The sequence below is a fragment of the Coloeus monedula genome (assembly GCF_965178545.1).
Source record: "Coloeus monedula genome assembly, chromosome: 3".
Taxonomy (NCBI): domain Eukaryota; kingdom Metazoa; phylum Chordata; class Aves; order Passeriformes; family Corvidae; genus Coloeus; species Coloeus monedula.
Window position 1 is genome coordinate 34,059,693 of NC_138783.1, and position 23,090 is coordinate 34,082,782.

Consider the following 23,090-nt stretch of genomic DNA (forward strand, 5'->3'; position numbering starts at 1 on the left):
TTGCCATTTGTAATTCTAGTTCAAGAGGGTGTGGTAGAAAATGCAAGAAACTGCAGGTTGTAGCAGCCTGTAATCAGCACGTTTGCTGCTACAGTAAAATGTCTCTTCTGGTTTCTGAATATTATAAGTTCTGGGAAGCTGGAAGCTTAGATATGAAATGAATTTTTCTGCTTAATTGTGGCACATGGAGCTTGCTTTTTATATCTTATATATTAAAACACTACTTGAATTATATCTCCAGCCAAGGAGATGCAGTATTTTAGTTTGGATTCTGTAACCTTGCTCAGCTGGAAGATTCCAAGAGCTGGGATCAACTGTCATCATACAAACATCAGACCCTGACAACGTGTTATTTGTATGTGTATATAACGGAAGTCTTTTAACGTGATGTTTTTTCCTCTCCAGAAGAAATTCTGAGGTTTGAAGGGTGTTCTAATAATCTGTGCCATATTCTTGGAATGTGGACAGATTGGTAATGTGACAAGATCCTCTTTGAGCCACTTCCTAGTGGAATTTTACAAATCACCTGATAGAGTCCCTTCCCTGTTAACAGCTCCTGGTATTGCTAATCTAATAAAACTGCGCTGATTAGGCTGGCCCATGCAGCCTCCTTAAGGCAGTCTGCTTTAATTCTTGGCTTGATGAGGGCTGTAATAGGTGTTTCCCCATCTTGTGGTTCCTTTTGGGTTCATCTGGACCAGCATGATTAGTATTAGGTACAGCACTGCTTTGGGAACAGCATGTCTGCTTCCTCCTTCACCTCTGCTGAGGTTTGTCTCAAAGAAAAGAGGGTATTGATGTTCTCATTGGCAAAAGGGTGATGAAGAAATCTCAGATGACAAGAGGTTGTGATGCACAGAAAGCAAAAGACATTGTATGCTTTTTTTTCCTAGTGCAAGAAGATGCCTTTCTTTGCTTCCTTACCCTGGGAGCTGCGGCAGGTCACTGAATGGCAGTATTGCTGGGGATGGGGCAAAGGCATAAAACAAGAGTCAAGTGACAGCTTGTCAAGACTAGAAGCTGTTTTTCAGCATATTACTAACTTAATTATTTTGCTTTCATTGTCATCATTCCTGTCCAGGAATCTTTGATACGCCCTGCTCCAGCAACAGACAAATGAGTGGGCTACATACATAACTGAATGTCCTGGCAGTAGCTTCAACATAACCCCTAGCTGCTTCTACAGATGCATAGTTCAGAATTAACTTGACTTTGAGCCCTTCCTGAAGACAGTAATGTGAGCAGAAATATATCTGTCTGTGAAGTTGTGGAGTGTGGTTGGGTGACTCTTCCGTGGTTTGAGTAGCTGGCCCCCGGCACCAGCGTGTCTAAGGCAGAAAGCTGTTGTGGTCACCTTCGTGACAGGGTACCCTGCTGTGGCTATCTGCCCTTCCCAGCAGAACCTCCTGGCAGTGAGCTGTGCTTGGGATTGTTTGCTCCTTGTGTAAACTGAAGGAGGTTAATGATAGGGGAAATTCTGATGTGGGGTTGTTTGTGCGGTGGGTGGGGACTGCTGTGTGCCAAACCCCTTTGATACATTCATTGGTGTGGCACTGAAAAAAGAGAGAAAACTTCAGGGGTCTGATTCTGCTTGGACTGTGTGGCTGTTGAAAGCCTACTGTAAATGTTATTTTGACTCTGGCTAGTTCTAATAGTTATCCTCTCCAGTTACTTTTCAGGCAGTTTTCCTTATGTTGTTGACTGTCAGAAGGAAGGTTCTTTTGTGAGATGGCATATATTTAAGATACTGAGGTGAGTTTAATATGGGCATCAGGAAAACCAGACTTATCCCTGTAATGTGAAAATAGCTGACACCAGAATGCCTTCTTATAGTATTAATAGAATAATTTTTTGTTAGATGAAACTCTTTTGAAGGTGTGCTTAACAGAGGCAAGGAAGTTCTTGGTGCACCTCTTACAGCAAAAAAGGATAAGCTCTTGTCTTCTGGATGAATTCCCTCTTATGGACACTGCTTAGCACCACATGTGATTTTCCAAATACAGTGACTATTCAGGAAGTAGAGCAATTTTATTCTCTAGCAGAGTATTCATGTCATTATATATCCTTTTTAACAAAGGCAACTGACATAAGAGCGAAGGTGGGGAGGATGGTCCTGGCCCACCTTGTAAAATGCCAGTAAGAAAAACAGGACTGTTTTCATCTTGATCTGGTGAGATAGCTGGGCATAAGGAAGAGACTTTACTTATTGGTCTTGGTAAGAGATATAGCATGGGACTACACTGGGCAATGAGCTGATACCTTTTCTTCCCGGTATTGATTGCTAATTTGTCTACTAGTAGCAGATAAATTGTTTGAGTGGATGATGATTGTTTGGGATTGCTAGTGAAGCAGGGTAGATGGGGCTTATTTGGTATGGTAAAGGAATGTACTGGAGGGAAAAAGTGGATACTAATAATGATTTTTAACCTGTGTTACTCCCTCTGTAAGTATGGTTTTCCCTATGGTACAAAAACTTTCTTGGTAGGACTTACCACATGTTTGTACCTGGCACTGTGCTGTATTATTAAGTACCAAACTGAAACCTTTGTCTTCAGATTAGATTAGTCTTGCTTTGTAGTTCACCTGAAATCCTATACTGCAATCGTTTCACACAGCAGGAAAGATGCCCTTGCTGGCAGTGTGAAGAAAGCTATGATACAGGCTCTTCTGCTCACTTATATTTGCTTGTATATGTCATTTGGTGGGGCTGGTTTTATGCTTTATATGCCTGCTTGTAAAGCCTGTGAAGTGCTGGGGACACTGTTTGCGCAGAACCTGCCAGTTACATACTTTCTAACAACCTCTCCACCCCTTGTTCAGATTGTCCTGTGCTGCTGTCCAGGCAGACTTTAATACCAAAGGTGTATTGTCACAGGACAGCTGTTCCCTCATTGTGAGGGTTTGGCTGGTTGGTTTGGTTTGGTTTTGTTTTTCCCTGGCAGGTTTTCTTGGGTTGCCTCTGAAGAGGGAGGGGAGGTCATTGGGGAGACTCTATGCAAATCCTTTAAAAACAAGCAGACAGACTAAACAGTGGAAGGCAGTTCTGGAAATGAAACAAGCGGAAGCTAAAAGAAACTGCTAATACTGGCAGACCTTGAAGATTCCTGCCTCCTGTAGCAAGACTCAAGAGTTTTGACACAGATTTCGTGAATGGAATAAAGTTAAGCTTCCATATACTAAGAAAAGCTTCAACAAATTCACATATTCTTTGTGTTTGCCTAGAGAGTATCTAATTACATTATCTATATAATTCATTGCTTGTAAAATGAAGCTTACTTCAAACTTGACAGTGCAACTACTAATAGGAGAGTAAGTCTGAGTGCTCAGTGCAGGTGACACAGTAGAAAGGCACACAGACATGAAGGTTTATCTGTAGCTCAGAATATACATATGGTTTAAATGAAGCAGGGGCAACGTGCCAGTCTGATGGCCCATATGGGGCCATCTGCTGGAGAGAAATGTTGTACAGCAGGGTTAAAGTGGTCAGCGTGTTTCACAGCCACTTGTTCTGCACAGAATTTGGGATCAGAGTTGTGGTTACAGATTCTGATTGAGACCATATTTCCGTGGGCAACAGAACTTCATATTTTCTCTTCTTCCTCTCCAAAATCAATTGACTTCTCACACCTATGAGCATGTAACTCATTCATTCATTCTAATGCTCCAGGCTTGGATGTGTCTGTCTTAGCTCTGACTTGAGAGAGAATGTCAAGTCTTTGTCCTGTTGTCATCAAGACTTGTGCTGACTACAGACTGGTCAGTTTTTCAAGGACCAAAAGCAAGATGACACCTAAGATTTACTCATCAGAGTATTGTTAGTAGACCTAACACACAGAGACTTGTGAATAAGCATAAAATGGAAGAACATGCATTACTACAAAGAGAATGAGACTTCCTTTCTTATCTATCCAGCTACTTCTAACTATCAGAAATCATGCTGTCTAAAGAGGCCCCAAGGGCAAGAATTAGAGGTGTTGCTTGTGAGGAATTGTGATGACAAGGATGGGGAAAGGTTGCATAATCCCATTGGTCTGCTTTGTTCTTATTAGTATAGCCCTCCAACAGTTTGAAATTAGATTGCTCTATCGTTTAAACCAATTAAATAGTAACTGATGGTTTTTTGGTTTTTACGTTTTCATAAAGTCATGTGCAGCTACTATGCAAAAGGTAGCTTACTTACAATTTGGGACTGCCCACTACAAATATTTTGGGTGTAGTTCTCTAACAAATGTCAGAACAGACTTTTTTCCTTATCTAGATATTTGCAGACTAAAGAGGCATGTTCATACAAGGTGAAATGTTCAAACAATTACTGCTTTGCCTCATAAACTTTTCGTAGTTGTTGCCCACTCTCAAAGAAGAAAAAACAACCTAATCAAAAAGTCTGGCTCTTATAATGCCTGGTCTAATATCATTTTCCTCCTGCTCTTGCATGACTGATGCTACAAAAGGTTTGTCTTGTCTGTGTTCAGTGACCCAGAACTTAAATCTTTTCTCTTTTTGTTGGTTTGGGATTTGTTGTTATGTTTGCAGCAAATAGAATTGAGATTAAATTAATCAGAATTCTCTCTCCTTTCAACTTCTCCACTTATTTCATTTGCAAAAGAGAAGTTTTGGAAGTTAATTTGTAGATAATGTGTGGTAGTATCAGGATTTTTAAAGCCTTTATTTTGCTGTTGGACACTAGGGTGCTTTTTCCATGTGTACAGATTGGGGTGTGTGAGACGATAATGCATCGGTCTTTGAGGCAAATGCAGGCCTTGATCTAAATCCTCCTTCATTCATCACAAGGAGTCTCAGAATATGCTGGCACCATGCAGATTCTTCTGTCTGAAAAGCTCAGTTTAACCTGTCAATTGGGGTATAAGGTAATCAAATAAGATATTACGATGTCAGTAGTCACATCGTTCAAATCTGTGGTGACCTGTAATGCAGACTATGAATAAGGCAGGAGCAGGGGAGGGAATTGAGACACTGGGGAGGTATAGATGAACAATTTCAGATACAGGTATACATTGCTAGATACTCTTGTTTCTAAAACAGGGATGAGTTGTTGCCTCTTTGCTCTAACATGCAATGACCTATTACAGTAGCCTATGAACCATAAGATAAACCATTCTGGGTTTGATGACAAGGTTGACAGGGACTAATTATATCAGAGCAGCTTTCCTGCCTTACCATGATACCATGTGATTTGGCCCATTATCAGATGTTCCAGAGGTGGAGAGGACCAACCCAATTAATCCATGCATAGATTTTCTCTTTGACTGCAGAGTGGTGGACAGTTGCTTTGTATTCCTGTTCAGTGTAATCTGCATGTACTTACTGCCTTAGGGGAGATGATTAATTTTCCATCTTGCCATAAAGCAGGTTTCACCTTGGCATAGTGGAAACATCATATTAAATAATGGGAACTCAGTCTTATTCAGTCCAAAATCCTCTTTTAAATTTCCTTTTAACTATGTACCTTTACTTTCTTGAGTTTAACGTTCCTATAGGAGAAATAGGCACTGACTTCATTATAACTTTAGGCTGTTGAAAAACTGCAGCACAAGCTAACTGGCTTTTTAACAGAGCACAGAGGGACACCAGAATACATACTTGCATCATACATAAAGCCCTTGCTGCGTTTTCTCCTAATTGCGAACTTGGCAACTGAGCCTGCAATCTGATTCTTAATCTGGATGACTACTAAGTTCTTTGATCACCCAGAGAAAAATTTAATGACAACTTGGTCAATCTCTTTGTTAGATGGGGAGCTGGCGTAGAATCAGTTGTTGGCTTCTGGTCCTGTTGTGGTTTGCTGGGAGGCAGACGTAGCTGTGGAAAACCATGGCTGCAGTCTGATTCTCCACAGTTCCTTTCAAGGTAAACCACAATCTAAGTCTAATTCCTAGCAGTGGAACAGGAGCACATAGTGCAAGCAGTTTGATGTTACTGCTAAGACCTCTTCCTAGCAAAGCTTGAGAATTCAAGTAACATTGTAAAAATTCCCATTTGTTGCAAGAACAGCCGCTAGAGTTACAAGACTATGATGTGTTGGTGAACACAGGAGGCTTAAAAACTTTTTTCGTTGTCAAGACCTAGAACTAATTGTCCTTCTGATAATGGAAATCTGTTTCTTTATTTGTGGCTGAGGAATGCCTGGAAACAGCTTTAATACTTACGCTGTTCTTAGTTCCTCAAAAAAAAAACCAAACCAAACAAACAAAAACAAAAAAACAAAAAAACAAAACAAAACAAAACAAAAAACAAAAAACCAAACAAAACAAAAAAAAAACCAAAAAAACCCAAAATGGGACTGAGAGGTTAAATACCTCTCTTGAAAAGGAGAGTAAGTCAAGCTTCGAGGTGAGAAGGCAAAAGTCTGTTCTAAGTTAGCTGCTGTCAGCATCTGTCAGTTCTCACCATACAAATCCTATCAGGCAGGCAGGTCATTTGTAAAGGAAGTACTGTTTAAATTGAAAGCATATTTATACCTTTGTTAGCAAGCACAAGTAATTATTTTCCAAAGTCTAGGATGCCTGTTTGAGCTGGTGGAGTTAAGGTATGCTACCTCTCATAGGCAGCAAGCAGGGGTGGGAGAAAGGAGCTTGACTTGAACTTCCAGACAAAATTGGAGCTGCATTGTTCAGGTGACATTTATGGAGTCCAGAGCTATGACAAATCCACACCTCTGTCTCTGTCTCCTTATGTTAACTGGTCGCAGATCTGAGAGTCCTGCAGGCTGCAACAGCTGAGAGGCCTGGAATCCTGTCCCCTTCCACGGCCCAGCTGAGCTTCCTCTGTTCCAAGTTGACTCTTAAAGGTTTCCGACCACACCCAGTTTCAGTGGCTGAACACAAAGGGGAGAGGGGTGAGCAGTGTCTGGGGTAAATGGATTGAATCAAACAGGGTGAGGACATTGAATACTTGTCCTGTGACTCAGTACCCTCCCGCTAGAGAACCTCCCTTGGCATATGTTGTCATACTGTCCCGGAGCATTCGCTGCCCTGCAGGCTGTACAAACAGCTGAAAAGCCAGTCCCTAGCCCTAAGGGGCATCACTTCTGAGAAGACAAATAACCCCTGTGAAAGAAGGTGAAAGGGAGAAGCAGTCACCTGTGTAAAAAATTTGTGTGTTCTACATTTCCAGTCTTCCTGCTGGCTGCATTTATAAACTGAGTAATGCATTTGCTGGAGGACAAAGGGAAGCTACTGCTGTGTTCCTGCTTCAACTTAGAACACCTGCTTATGAAAGGTGCATATTTTGGCCCTTAGAGAAGCACAGAGGGAGGGAGAAATTTTAAATGACCCAGTAATGCTATGGACTGTTGAATCCTGGTGTTAAAAATGTCAATGGTGACCTCAACATCTGGCTGCCTAAACTGTATGTAGTAGATTTGAGGCACACTTAGAAGGGACTGATTTTTGACAGTACTTTCAAAATGAATTTTTAAGTATTGAAATTCTAATATAGCTGATGCATTCAAAGAAGGCTTTTCATATCTGGCAATAAAAAGATGAAGGAGAAGTTGATTGACAGATGAGAATGGTCTATCTTAGTGTGAGAGCTGGGACTAGCTCAGTGTCCTTTCTCTGACATGAATGGCTGTCTACTTGACTAAACTGTTCCCTAAACTCATGAAAAATGTCATACTCTGGTGAGCTTCCTTGGGATTGGGCTGGATGATTCTTAAGGGTCCCTCCCAACCCAACCCAACCCAGCCCATCCATGACTGTCCAACAAGCCTGTGAAAGGCAGCACCATTCCATGGCAATGTGGACTACGCTTAGGGTTCAAGTCTCGGTAAACGGATCTGATTTGATTTCTCCCTTGGGCTCTGTTGTTAGCTTGTTTTGCTGAAGGAAAGGACATAAATGGAGAAGGAAGATGAAGCATGACTTGACTATTTTTTGTTTAAGTGCTCTCTAAATCTGTGTGGTAACTTCCCTGATCTACAGGTTAGTCTCCAGGCCATGTATAAGCATATGCCTAATATGTTACATGCCTAATAAGGAAAGAAAACAACCTCTCAAATTGCCCACAGCAACTGCTTATTCTGTTAAAGCATGCTTCATAAAAGCAGGGAAACCCTGAAGCCTGAAAACAAATTATTAAAAATTTGTGTCCCGGTTTTTAAAATGGCTGCAGTTCACATGATGGATACATGTAGATTAATAAAATAAATGGCACAAACTTATTTTGTTGTTTCTTCCATATGATGATGTCTTTCTTTGTAACTTGTTGAATTTGTACAAGGATTTTTGTGTAACTTATGGAAAAAATGGCACCATGCTTCCAGTGTACATTTGGAGTGTATGTGTTTAAAACCAGTGCCAAAAAAAACCCCTGAAGAGGCATCTTCTGAGCCCCAAAATAGCCATGCTCTCGATTTTGGTAGAGACTTCTTATGCTGTTCTACTAGATTATCTCAAATTTAATCTTGGAAGACTGGCCTTTGAAGGCAGGAAATCAAGATCTATGGTTACTGGAGGCTTCGCCAATGCTTGAGTATTTATCATAGCAAAGGGTTTTTTTAAAAGAATTACCCTCAGAGCGTAGATTGAAGCAATAAGGTTGAGGCTCATCCCTTTCTAGCTCATTGTCATCCTTCATAATTAAGTAAGGAGTGTAACAGGTGAGGAGATGGAAATAACATGTGGAGAGAGTGTGGAGAGTGTGTTAAAAAAACCCCAACAAACAAAACAGCCCTGCTCCCCAAAACAAAAAACAAGCAACCAAAAAAATCTGACTCTTTTTTCTGTTCACATAGGTAAGTATGTGAAGTATGTTTGTATCTCATTTATTGTGATATTGTATTATTGTATTCATTTTTTCTTTTCCTAGACGTTTACCAGAAAAAATCAAAGATGATGTTCAGCTAAAGAATATGAGCGGGCAGTGGTTTTATGAGGCCAAGTCGAAGAGGCACAGAGATAAGATACATGGAGCAGATATTATCAGAGCTTCCATGCGCAGGAAGCCTGCCACGATTGGTAAGCATTTGGTTTGTACTTTATTTTGGAAAGGCTGGCTCTTATTTTGCCAACCTCAGACAATGCTGTCTGTGAAATACAAGAATACTGGTATCTCTACAAGTGGAAAGTGATGCAAAAAAGAGACTTCCCATGTAATTTACAGTGTAGGCTTTCCTTTCCCCCAATGCTTTATATGAAAGAGTGGTGACTGCTAACAGAAGGGACAGGCTTGTGTTTATGTGTAGGATTAAAAGCTGTCTGCACTCCTAGACTCATTCTCACTTCCATTTCTGAGGCCCTGTGAGTTATTTAGGAATACACAAAGAATCCGAGATTGAGGAAATTGCTCTTTAACGTGAATTTCCAAGATTTTGGTGTTTGGTTTGAGACCTTTGAGACTTAATGGCAGGCGTCACAAGGTAGAAATAGTGGTTATAGCTAACTGAAATATATGTGCTGAAAGCTCTGGCAGCTGTAACTGGCATCCTGTGTCCATGTGAACTTAAAGTGCACCCAGAATCCCCATGTCATGGTGGGTGCCCTGGTCACCATTAACTTTATCCCTCAGAGGGAGGAAGTGAGCAGTCAATCTGTGTTCACAAAAACACATTTTACAATATCCAGGATTTTATAGAACCCAATTATAAATCTCTCAGCATCTGACATTTTAGCCTAAGGAGTCCTGGTCTATTTTGTCATTCTTTGTATAGAAAGTGATTTTTTTTTGCTTTTGTGAAGCTGACCTACATCCCTTTTTAACCTCCTCTAGTTCTACTGAGTCTTTTTGATTTAGAAGGGCAAGACCTATATTATTCTTGCCAGACTGTACTGATGTTTGTACTATTTAGTTTAAGTTCTGTCAAGTGATTTTGCTACATGCTAGTGAAGCCAGTAAGGTACTTCCCTCCATACTGTGGCTGGACTACAGTTTGTTGCTTTCTAGGGGTTTTGTAACTACAAGTTAGCCTTGCTTTCCTCTGTCTAACCCCGTAACATTGCACCTTCTCAATTTCAATGTTTTCAGAGATGAATTTGAATAATGTCAGTTTGAGGCTACTGCTTTGAGTTTTTAAGATGACAAGAAAAGGCCTGAAACAAAAGAATGCAGGACAAAAAATTCATAGGTGGTTAGTGTAGTGTGTTTGTCATCTGGAATGGTTTTGTGCTTGAAGGTTATGAAAATCAGCTGTAAAATTCTAGCTAAATTTCACAGTAACGTGTAGCTTAAAGGAAAGTACTTAAAGCCATATCTTCTTAAAGGAAGCTTAATTAATCCAAATCTCATTACTTAATGTTCCAGTCTGGCCAAATTTGGAAATATATCCTCTGAGAGAGGGCAGGCTACAACCATCCCTCTCCCACCAGGTTCAGGAAAAAATAAATTTTCCTCGAAGGAAAGTGAAAGAGATAAAAACTATTTATTTAACAAACACACAGGAAAAGGATAATGCTAAATAACAAAACCTCTCACTCTACTGAGAGAAACCTGGGAAAACCTCTGAGTCCTTCCGTAGATCTCTCTCTCCCCCTCCTTGGAGCTGGGATGGGGTGCTGGGCCCACCTCCAGGGCCAAGGCCTCGGTGGAAAGTCCTCCCGATGTATTCTGATGTTGGAACAGTCCAGCAGAGGAAAAAAAAAAAGAAAAATCAAAGTCCCAGGAAAAACAAAAGTTCAACTCTCCGTCTCTCTCCGGAGAAAGGAAAAGGAGCTGAAAAACTGGCCAAAAGCACACAGGGTGCTTTCCCCACTCTCGCTCTACTGCCACAGCTGGAAAAAAAGTCTCTGTCTCAGTGTGACTTTGAACAAGCTGCAAACTGCTTTGCAGAAGTTCTGCTCAGGTTTTCTTCCCCCCTCTCAGGCTCAGTTTAAAGGCACAGAAAGGCACAAAATTAATTTCTGGGCATGGGGCAGCAATAGGGGTCACCCCAAGACACTTAAACAAAGGGACATGTTGATACATTCAAAACTATGTGCAAGTGCTAGGTTTCAAAGACTCATGAGATTGCAGTTATAGATTACAAAAGTGTGGTTATAGATTACAAAAGTATAGATACATTTTTGCAGTTATAGATAACAAAAGTGTGAATAAAAATCTTGCTTATTTTTGCAAACTAATTAATTTTTCACTTCTAAACAGTTGGTGAAGCATAAAGAATGGTAGAGGAAACAATCCAATGTTTTTACTCTGAAAGGGGTTATCAGAATAGGATTCTGTCCCACCCTAAAAAGAAATGCAAGTGTATTTGCATTTGCTGAGTGAGGTGGGGCTTTTTGTTTGTTTGGGTTTTTTATATTACCTTTTTAACATCTTGTGGTATTTCTGTCCGTAAAGGATTAGCCACCTGCTTAAGTGAGTTATGACCAACTTCCACTTTACTGCTTTGGAAGGGAATAATTGACTGAATTTCAACATATTTTCAGTTTCCTATGGTTTAATCATTTTTGCTTCCTCAGGACACTGAGGATGAGCTTTCAATATTTGTCTAACTGCAAGAACTACAGGATCAGACCAGGGTTCTTGTAGAAAACTCCTCTCAGTTTAGGATCACTTTAAGGTCTAAACCAGATATATCTGGACTAGTAGAATGAAGTATTCAGAACAGTATTTCAACTTTCTAGTAGCATTAAAAATGTGTTCTTCAGAAGGCACCAGATCTGCTTCTGAAAACAATTCAAGTATAGTAGACTTTAGAAATAGCTGCGGGACTAAGTGCAAATACTTGTACTTCTTTCCTAAGAAATCCTGTATGAACATGTGGGAAACAATAATATTCTTGTTTCATGTTTTAGCTGAACTGGGACAGAACAAAATGAGTAAAGCAAAGATCAGCTGGGTGAACAATGTTAATAAAGAAGTCTTTGTGCCACCAGATCTACATGGCATTGTGGAACATCAAGAAGAAGAAGAACAGAAAACTAGTTTGAGGTAAGCTGTCTATCATGTATATGTATATGTATATATGGAATAGTGAAACTTGTGAGCTGTAAATTCCACCCAAAATATTGTACTTATCTCTTATTTCAAAAGTCACCAAATGTTCCCTCAGAATTGTCCGAGTAATCTGTGCATTGTTCTGCATTTGAATATAGAACAACTAACAATCTTCACCTTGCCTTTCTCAGAAGTTGACAATCGAGTATAGAATGGTCCCACACATCTTCTCATGTCACAATTTATTTTGGTTCCTTGAAGTGAGACCTGGATTTTCTAGTTAGAAAATTGCTGGCCATGATTAGTCCTCTGCAGTCAGTATTAGGGGGACCACAACCTCTGCATCTCTTCATTCAGTCATTTACTGAAACCATTTTATTGATTCAGCCTGAATTTTAAACTTGGATCACAGCAGTATTGAGGTTAGAAAAACCTGTAAAATCATCAAGTCCAACCATTAACCCAGCCCTGCCAAGGCCACCACTAAACCATATCCCCAGGTGTCACATCCTCGTGTCTTGAGCACTTCATATCACAGGAAGAATTGGAGACTAAGAAATTGCTGTTTAGAATTTCCCAGACTATTGGGTACATGGTTTAAGACCTCTGAGCCTTTTTAAGAAGACTAAACCTATTTCAGGTGGAAAGACCTAGAATCTTTAGATACCTGCAGAAAATTAATCAGATTATACCAAGAGAAGTAAATGTCTTTCTGAAATGGAGAAGCTTCCTTTCAGAGTAAGATACGACAGTCAGCTTGGGTATGTCTGAATCACTACAGTTGTCAGGAAGGCTGGATGATTAGTAGTTTCTGAACTAAAAAGGATTTTGTATTAAATCATTTTATCTCAAGTCTGTAAACATCCCAAACAGCTTTATTTTCTTTGAAATATCCTGAGTTGATTTCAGAAACAGACATGTCTTCTCTTTAAAATACCTACATGTAATTCGTGGGCTGCATTAAAAACATTCAAAGAGCCTACGTTTGAGAAGGAAAGTGCTGAAAGACCTGGAGACAGAGCAGGTGAAAGTAAAATATCTTTAAGTGGCCAGATTCCTCACACTACTGAGGAAACAAGAACCAGGGTGTAACCCATATAGCCACTGTTTGTGCTTTTAGTGAACAGAGTGAGGTAAGGGCCGGAGTTACTACTTAGGGTGACTGTTTTACTTCTGGTTGTGCCATTGATCAGCTCTGTAACCTTTCACTTTCTTGTCTGTCTTCTAAGTCCTTCTCTGTACATAATCTGTTCTTTCTTTGCAGTAAGGCCTCTCCTAGTATGCATTTATACAATACCTAGTAGCAATTGAACCTTTCACTGTCGTGCTCTGCAAACTGGGCACACAAATTCACAGTGAATGGCAGCAAAGGTTGGTGTGAGTCTTAACAGCTTTGGCTTGTGTTACTCTTCTTTCTTATATTTTATCAGTGAGCTCAGAGGTGTTTGTTTTCACTACATCTGAAACTGTGCTGAAAAAGGTCAAATAAACTGTTTTGTTATAGACTTCCCAAAAATGAAGTTGTACAAAAAGGATGATAAAGGCTGCTTATCTAAAGGCAGAGCTCTGTTTCCCCTCCCAACCCAAGTTAAGTGGTGTGCTGACAGAGTCAGTTGTTACTAAATGTAGGTTTTTTTACAGGTGATTATTATCTTCAGGGGATTGCTATGAAGTTATTTCTTTAAGAGCACCAGAAGACAGGTTGCTGTTTAATGTATCTTTTAGGATATTTTACATATCATCTTGCACATCAGCAAAAGATGATACTTTTAATGAAGTACAGCCTTATAATGCTATTCTTGAAATTACAACTCTCTGCAAACTGTCTGTGGTTCATAAGGTGTACTAGATTTCATAATGTGCCAGGGCAGCCTCTTAAAAAATGCATAACATAGCAAAGTTTAAGAATATGTAAACAATTTTTTTTAAAATGAGACCAACTTGATAGTGGTCTTCTTCAGCTTGAAGTGATTTGATGACTAATTTCAGATTACAGCTATGCAAAGTTTGATAATTCTTTTCCAGGACTCTGTCCTGCCTTTTGCTCCAGATTGTACCAGAAATTAATCAGCCTCCATGCCTTGTTCATGTGTACTTGTACTTTCTTCAATAGCTCAGGATCTTCTGTCTAGAGCAAGCTCACACAGTCCAGTGGTTTATGAGGCATTTGGAAATGGACCTTAAGAAATGATCTGTCACATGTGGGGTGGACACTTACTTACACTGACTTTGCATAAATACTTGATTAGATGCCTCAGATCATTTGCTTCTAAATGTCAAAACCTATAGCAAACAAATGTGGCAGGACTGTGAAATTCATTGCTTATGATTTTAGTGTGGGCTTTGTTCACTGTAACTGAGGTTATTCTACACAATATTGCAAGTGAGAAATTGCAGGAGGCATCATATACTTTTAAAATACTTTTCCTTTCTGTTCTCTTGATACTGGAATTTGAAAGAGACTGGCCTGGCATAACTGTGGGCCTGTTTCTAATGGCAGAAGGAAACACAATGGTGGGAAAGCAGTAATCCCAGCAGCTGGGGTGGGAAGGGAAAGTCTACAAACATTTGATTTGGCTGCTAAGATAGTGGAGCAAGAAGGACTTAATGGGCTATTCCTCTTAAAATGCAATAGTCTTAACACAGCTAAGAGGATGAAACAGAGCACCATTCTGAAATTTGGGATTGCATTAAAGGCAGTTCACTGCTTACAGTGTCCAAAAGCTACCTGTTGTTCAAGCCCCTGGACTTTTAAAGCATTTTAAAGTGGTGCTTTAAGAATAAGTTTGTGGGAGTTATGGGGTTTTTGGTTTTTTTTTTTTCCCAGTTGTTTTTCTTTTTCCTTTTTTTCTCTAAGAGTTAGCCTCAGGCTAGCACTGACTTGCAGGCTTTGCATAAACTACACAGCTGCTAACCTGAGGATTGGGTCCAGAAGTTATGTGATAACAAATTACTTGGAGTACTTTGGTTCTGGATCCTGTTCTTAAAGCAAAACAATTCTTACTGAGTGTAAAGAAAGTTCACTTCTGGTAGATCTGTTTGTAAACTGATAAGGATAAAATCCAACCCTGGGGCCAGTTCAACTACTGTTGAATCAGGATGCTACTATATTAGGTGGAGCAACAGTATTCTTAAAATTAGTGTAGTGACCTTTATCCCTGCACCCTAAATATCTAAATTTCACAATGAAGCTATGAATTATTTCTTCCTGAGTATTAGATCATTGGGATAATTTTCTTGCATACCAGAGCCTTTACAGGCCAGGTGTGTGAAGTGTCTTTGAAGGCGTAACCTTGAACAGAATGAGTTTTCAAAGGTGAGTCACACTGTCAATATTACTTCTGTTCAGTGATGCCATCTGTCTATATGCTGAATCTCAAAAAAGGGAGGTTATCTTTCAAATTAAGATTTGTAGTTAGTTTTCTTCCCTAATCTAGAAAGTATTCTTGATCAACATTGAACAGGTGGCAAGTGTGGGTCCTGGAGTTCTGGAAGTGGAAAACTTGCACAAAAGACCTGATTTTTAAAATCCATATATTGGCAATGCCTGCAAATCTGTAACCCCTTTCTCCAGCTTAGCTTCTGCCTTTGCCTTGTTGCCTCAGTCTGTATGGGACTTGGGCCTTCATTGTGGTTCTTGGCACATCATTTTGCAGAGTTAAAGTGTAGAATTTTTAAAATATTTTTTAATCTATTGATTTAGCTTTGTCCAGTTTTCTTATCTGTATGGGTTGTGGGTAAACTCATTTTCAGACTCTTTGTTGTAAAACTTTGTTATAGGATCCTGGTGTTGCTTTATTTCTGCTTTGTTTATTTAGAGCAGGGTTTTCAGTATGTGATGCCAAGTTAATTATCTTTAATTATTCTATGGTAAATCCAAAGGAGCATTATATTGAAGATTGTGAGATTATGTTTCAATGAACACACACACAAAAACTTACCTCTCCACCTCTAAAAACTGTATTGAAGAATGTCTTACCAGTTTCTCACATCCCAGGGTGCATAACAGTATTTTCCTTGTTTAAAATGAGTGAGGGGTTAGAGTATCCAGGACCTAGACCTTAAAAAAAAAAAATCATAATTGTCCTGTTCAGTAGTAGATGGTGCAGACAAGACAGAAAATGCAGGAGCATACAGGTGCTCTCAACAACAAATACACAAGAGCTTTAAAAAAGCAAGAACACAAACTCCCAAACTCCATTTTCTGTAGTTTCTTTATACGTATATGTATTTTCATACTTAAAAAAATACATTAGAACAAAGATTAAAAACCATAATGTGAAAGAATATTTTTGAAAGGAAACTAGAAGTTGCAACATGTAGCTCTTTGAGAACCAGAGTTTTTCTTCTTACTTGGGATCAGCAAAGAATAGAAAGAACAAGAGTAATCAGTTAGTAATCTGGTGTGTGCATATAAGAGGCTGCCACACTTACAGTCTTACAAAAATGTAAGAACAGTTAATTTTTCACCCCTGAGATAGATTCCATTACAAGATCATCTCATACCTTAACTCTCTATCACTGTGCATGGTGGTATATTTCTTAAAGGCAGTGTTCAATCAAAAGAGCAAGGAAGAGATATAGAAGTTTATAGTTCAGATTGCAACTGGTATTTTTTTGCTTGCCTTATGTTCACACTGCTCACTTTGGTCATTTTATCTTCTCCATAATAATGTTTTTCCCTTTGCAAAATATAAGTGATGTCACTGCTCATATGCACTTAGCAGTCCAGGGCAAATAGCCTTTCAAGGTGAGATATCAGAGTGTTTTGTTTTGTTTTTTTTTCTCCCCTAAGCCTAGAGCTTAACTGCACTGCACCCTGGAAGGATAGAAAAGTTGTTCTTCCCTCAGGAGGGCAGACTGTTACCAGTTACCAGACTGGAGAGATCTTTGTCAATGCAAGAAGGTGAATCTGGAACTTGATGAGAGCTGGATGTTGTTTCTGTCCTGAGATACCTTGTGGCTCTTCTACTTCCCACCTTAAAGTCTTTTCACACATAACAAAGATCATTGAGCAAAGAAATATTCAGTTTTGGAATCTCTTTGTACATCTATATTGGAAAAACCACAGGAGTTGTTTTCCTTCTTAGCCTGAGATATATATCCTATCTGAAGAATATAAATTTTTTCTGCTTCATACTGTTCCCCCCACCTCAAAATCATAAGCGTGTATGTTGGTTAATGTCAGTATTTTCCATATAAGATTAGGATACTGAATATGGTTGTTATGTGAAGACTATTTCAAAATTAATGTCTAACTTCCATCTTCAAAAACCAAATACTTTTTCATATCTGAGATGTTTAGGTAAACTCAAATTGCAAAAATCTGATCAAGAAAAAAACCTTGCATCATTCTGCAAGTAGATGAAATATTTCTCAAGATAATATAGGAGCTGTCTCCTCTAGCTGTTTTAATTACTCCATGTCTGGGCTATACTTATTATCACAAGTAATAACTAACTTCACTTATGCCATCAATCCAAAAAATATATACATCTCAATTGAAAGAATAGCTTATAAGTTGTACCTCTGAGGGCATGAGTCATCATCTGTGACATGTCACATCTTTACTATAGTGGTGATGGGGTTCCTCTGTTTCTTCTGACTTTGATGCTTTGAAAAACTCTATCTTTTAATCAGATTTTGACCCTTTACTCCACTTTGATTTCAGCCCTATAAGTACAAATGTAGGACAAGGATGGAGATGGCAACACTGATATTGTTTAGAGAGTAGCTATATTTACTATATTTATAGTAACATATATGTAGTAAATATAAAATATATGTTTATGTTTATTTTTATAAAGCTTGCTCAAACATACAAAATGCATCAAAAATATGGTTTCTGTCATGCCAAGTAGAAGTTGTATTGAATTCTTTAAAAAGTAAATAAATTTTTGCAAGGAAACAAAGCAGTAAGAGTATACCCTTTGCTATAGGAATGAGAAGCTTTTCTTCTAAATCTGGTGAGAACAGGCTAAATAGAAAAACTCAGGCGCCAAGTGTTTACACTTGAGTATGTATAAATGAATCTTTGTTTTGTTTTTTCAAAAAGGCATAAAGTAATGTCCTGTTTGCTGAAGTTGTTATATAATTTTCCTTTATATGAATTTTCCTTTCCTTAGTTCTAAAGAAGTAACCCCTGTGTTAAACAAACCAGAGGAAAGACCTGTGAAGGCAGCAGTCTCATCAGTAAAGGTATGACTAATACTGAATATGGTGGAAGTTATTTGCTTCAGTGGTAATCTTAAGTAAAGTTTTGAGAAGAAAAGATAATAATTTGTTAAAAAAAAAAGAGTGGTTTTTTTCATTTGGAGGGAGAGAATGAAAACCACTACAGGTTCAGCACTAAAGTGCTGCTACACCTATAGTTGGTGGCTGTTTTTTCTTGACATTATTTCCAATTTGCTCAACGACTGAAAATGATTGGCCTGCGCTGTTCTAATATCACAGAATTAGAGATAAAATTATTTAACTTGCAAGAACTTGGGATTTTCAAGTGTCTTTAAGTGATGGCTTACCTCTGCTGTTGGTGAGTTCAAAAGAAAAAGATGAGGTTATGAGTGGCATTTCTGATAGTTTCCTGTTCATATTGTTTAGGTTTTTTGTTATGTATCCAATTTAAGAGATATGCCTTTATATTCTTTGCTGATAGATTAGTGGGGAAGAGGAAATCACTCCACTTGTGTCTATTTTTTGAAGACTGTACTGATATAAGAATTTGACTGCAACAGTAATGTTTGTTCCTTTTTTAGCAAAGGAGAAATCCATTTAATTCCATTTCATCAGATGATGACTTGTACAGTGGGGAATCAGAAAACAGACCGGCCATTGTACCTCAGCTATCAAAGAAGGGTAAATGTACTTTTCTAGCAGATGATTGTGAATTTCCTGTAGGTTTATATGAAATTATTTTTATTTTCATTGCTTCTTTCTGAAAGAGATCAAAACCTTTTTTTTCACTGGGAGTTGTCAATTAGTTTATTTCAAACCTCATCTAAAGTAAGTGAATATACTCAGGAAGTGGCTGTAGACATGAGTAAATGGATTTTGCTTCCTTTCTTTTACTCATAGTTCTAGGCAGCACTAAGCACTCTATCGTGAGAGGGCTGTTCGTCCTGAATTGCTGATAACAGGACAGTGAAATTTCCTTGAATTTGGCATAGCTGTCTTTATGACCTTCCAAGCATTGCTGCTAATTAGCTCGATAGAAGCAGCCTAGTTCTCTTTGGTCTGTACTTTTCTCCTTTATTTCCTTAGTCCTATTTATTATCCTTCCTTTCCAGCAGTATTTTCTGCAAGCAAGTTGATGAGTGATTATATAACACAATACAGGCATTTGAAGTTCTAATTTACAGTCATATGTGGATATTACTCTCCTGTCTCTGTTGTGAAGCTTGCTAACAGGAAGAGGAAATATTTGCTTAGTAGGAATAAAAACCCCTTCATCTCCCTTCCAAGAGATTATTTCTGCATTTGCTTTGTTCCATATAACTGTAGAAATAGCCAGTTTCCGTTTTTGTAGATTGCTGTTTATGTTCTGAACCTGAAGAGGTGTATGAGTATTCAAAAGCTGCCCTTCCCTGCAAACTTCCTCCCTTGCAGGAATAATGCTGATAAAAGATTTCATGTGCTCTCTCTTTGGTATCATCAAATTGTTAATGTTTGTAAAATAAGAAATAACTGCAATCTTTTAATTTGCTAAAATATTCTATTACATAAAAATGAAATCAACACCTATGTAAAATTTCTCTCTGTGTTTTTGCTCCTGTTGTTCTAAATAAACCAGTATAATCCCTGCATTCTAGATCTGCACTGTCATAACTCTCTGTTTATACTGGCAAACATCATATAAACTCAGGAGCTGTTCTATGTCTTACAGAAAATTGGTCACTCTCAGAAGACAGCCCACCTAAATCAAACCTACAAAATGATGAAACAGAGAAACCTAAGAAGCCTTCTGTAGAACTTACTGATGAATCACAGAAGGAACTAGTTAAGCGTCCTGTCCCAAAAGCTAGGAAACTAATTCACAAAGCAGCAGATTCTGTGTCACAAAGAGAAGACCTTGTTCCCAAACCAACCAAGCACACCGAGAGGATTAATGGCATTGGTACCCCACCCAGGGGCATTCTGAAGCGCAGCTCAAGCTCAAGTTCCACTGACTCAGAAGTTCGTATCAGTCAGATGTTAGATGTTCAGAAAAAGAATGGTCTTTCTACTGCAACTATTTTTGAAGGAGAAGGTGAGAAGAGCTCTCTTATGGAAGAAGCAGAAGACTCCACACAAAATTCACTGGAAAAACTGAAACAAGTGAGGTTCTCCTCTAGCCCAGGTAAAGGAAAACCTCTGCAAAGCCCACAGCTACACCATGGTAAAGAAAGAGGAGAGCATGATTTGTTAAAACCTGACGAAGAAAAGAGCAGTGGCAATTATGCTGCTCAATCAGGCTCCCTTGAGGATAAGCAAATTTCTGCTGCAAAGCCTTTGGGAACTTATTCATCAACTTCACAAATGAAAACAAAAGATGGTTTACAAGAAGACACAACTGCATCCAGCCCTTGTGACACTAATAGATCAGTCTTCCTGATTAGTGAAACCTTCCAGACAAAGACAGTTACTCCCAAGGAACTTGAAACTCCACAGAAGACCTCCAGCAATACCCTGTCAAATAGCAATAATGAGCGGAGTGTTGATGAGACACGTGAAAGTAAAGCCAACCAGATCTTGAGCCATGAATCAAAGTCACACAAAAACTTTACTGGTAAGAAACTAATAGGAGTGAAGAATGGAATGAGATAGGATAGAGCACATATTCATTAATGTGGATCACTTGTATCTAACAATTAACAACTGGAAACAGAGGTAGTAGGAATGTGCTGCATACTGCAGAATTAAATTATCAATTTTTTAAATATTTTTATGATCTTCTATTGGTAATCTTATCAGAGCCACTATAGGCACATCTTTTGTGGATAGTTTTTTAGGGTAGTGCAGCTGTCCTTGGGAGTAATTCAGTTGTGATTTAGGGATTTTCTTATGGGACTAAACACAAATATGCTGGATTATCATCCTCTCTGTGTGTGTCATGCCCAGCCTCCCTTCAATGTAGGCATTTCCTTTAAGAATGGGTTTAACTCATCTTCTCGGCTTGTACCCTCAAAAGCAATGATTCCAACAGAATGTCTCAGAGCAGGAATTTTCTTCACTCTATTGCCCATAGTATGGCTCTTTCCAAAATCACGAGGCCTGAGAACTCTTTTCTCCACTAACAGTTAAAAAAAAAAAATTCTGAGAATTTTCTAGATAGACCAAATATTTTTAGTCATGTGTCTGATTCATAACTCTGATAAGTTTGTTTGCATTGTAGATGGACATCAACTTCCTGCTAAAACAGAAGCACGTGAGGTGTCCAATACCAATTCTACAAGTCTTCAACAAGGTAAGCCTGATCTTGTTGAGGAGAGAGATGCTAAAACCACTTTCAAGCCTGGCAAACATGCTGATGAACTCATGAAATTGGATGATGAATCTGTATCAAAAGTTTTAGACTGGTTTAAAAGAAGTTCTAGTACTGAAGATGGGGAAGATGTATCAGCGAGATCCCAAGGCAGGGAACCCAGAGAGGAAGTGGACTTGTCAACCAGAACAGCAGTTCTTCCTACAGAACACAGTGGGCCTGGCATGCATGGAAAAACAGAAGATACAGAAGAGACACCATTTGGAAAGATTAAGCAACAGAACAGTATTTCATCTACTTCATTTACTTCAGAAAACATACAGCTGATTAAGGAGAGGGCAAAGCCTAAGACAGGGGAAGCAAATGAGAAGCAAAATGATAAATTGCTAACTGAATCTGATTGTACAAGAGTTGGAAAAAAAGAACATGGTCAAGAAATCAAACAACAAAATAAAAAATCAAATCTCTTGGAACATCAAGAGCACAACTTACCAGCTCAGAAATGTGAATCAGAGAAGGCAATACAAGAAAAAAGAAGAATAAGGGAGATCAGAGCATTCTGGGAAAGGGATACAACTATCCCCAGTCATGGAGAGAAAGAAGTTAGCATCAGTGCTGATGCATCAGGTGGCCATGCATTGACGGGTCTCAGAGAAAGTGACAAAATAAAACAATCTGCAGTGTATCGACTTAAGGCATTGCATGATCAGAGCAAGAATACATCAAGAAGTCCTGAACTAAGTCGTGCAAGCCAGGCTTCAAGAAACAAAAATTACCACTCTTTTGAGTTTGGACCAGGCCATGCATTTGGAAAGCCAGAAGGAACACTTCCATCTGATGAAGTTTGTAAATCTACAGAACTCCCAAAAGCCAGTAACTTGCATCCCAGAGCTGGTGTCACTTCAGCTTCCTCAAAAAGCAAAGACAAAGATGAGAAGGAAACTCTTAAAGGAAAAGTTGCTGCTTCTTCCCAACAGAAGCCCAGCTTCCAGATTTTGTCTTTAAAAGAAAAAATGAATGAGAAGTCCATGAATCAAATTTCAGATCCTTCACACTTCCAGAATCTGAGAAACTTCTGGGATACTGGCGCTAAATTCCAGAGTAGCATTGACAAGGAAAATGATTCTTTGCCACATAATACTAGATCAGTAACCTATGAAAGAAAATCAGAAGAAGATAAAAAAGGCAGAGATAATGTGAGAAATCAAGAGTTAATTCAACAACAAACCCAAACATCTGAGAGAAAAAAACCACAGAAACTAGATTCTGTGGTGTGCAAAAAGTCTCTTGAATCTCCTATCCTAAAAGGTCTGAATGTGACACACACAAAAAATCCAGACTCTCTCCAGCTGGACAGACAACCAGTTATCTCAAAATCCCAGGAAAAGATGGGTCTTCCAGAGCAAGAAGTTAGAGAATGTACAGAAAAAAGCATTGTTTCATCAAAAGGTCATCACAAATCCTTGCAGCTCCAGTCATCTAGTGATAAGGATACTTTAAAGGAGACAGTAGCAGGTGATAAACTCTATTTACCTATAGAAAAAATGGAGAACAAGACTACTCCTTTGGAAAAAGAGGAAGTTGCAGAGACTGTGGATAAAGTTGTTCTACCTAAAGGTGAGCTTAATGTATTTAAATCATGTCTAAAGAAGTTAGAAAAGGAAGCCTCTGAGATGTCATGTAGCTTAAACCTAAAAGAAAGCATTTTAAAAGGGACACATATTCAGTCAAATCAGTG

The 23,090-nt window shown here is 38.8% G+C and overlaps 1 protein-coding gene across 3 annotated transcripts in view; it reads left to right on the plus strand.

Annotated features, from left to right (window-relative positions):
• Nucleotides 1-23,090, plus strand: part of SYTL2 (synaptotagmin like 2) — a 57,080-nt gene that overhangs the window by 16,133 nt on the left and 17,857 nt on the right. For 2 of the 3 annotated variants that reach the window (XM_082277553.1, XM_082277554.1), the window contains exons 4-9: nucleotides 8,830-8,978; nucleotides 11,751-11,886; nucleotides 18,018-18,090; nucleotides 18,648-18,747; nucleotides 19,775-20,656; nucleotides 21,263-21,334. In XM_082277553.1, the coding sequence (XP_082133679.1) occupies nucleotides 8,830-8,978; nucleotides 11,751-11,886; nucleotides 18,018-18,090; nucleotides 18,648-18,747; nucleotides 19,775-20,656; nucleotides 21,263-21,334 (1,412 nt within the window). Of the gene's footprint in view, nucleotides 1-8,829; nucleotides 8,979-11,750; nucleotides 11,887-18,017; nucleotides 18,091-18,647; nucleotides 18,748-19,774; nucleotides 20,657-21,262; nucleotides 21,335-22,857; nucleotides 22,970-23,090 lie in introns of those variants that run through there. The other variant, XM_082277555.1, reaches the window with a different exon arrangement.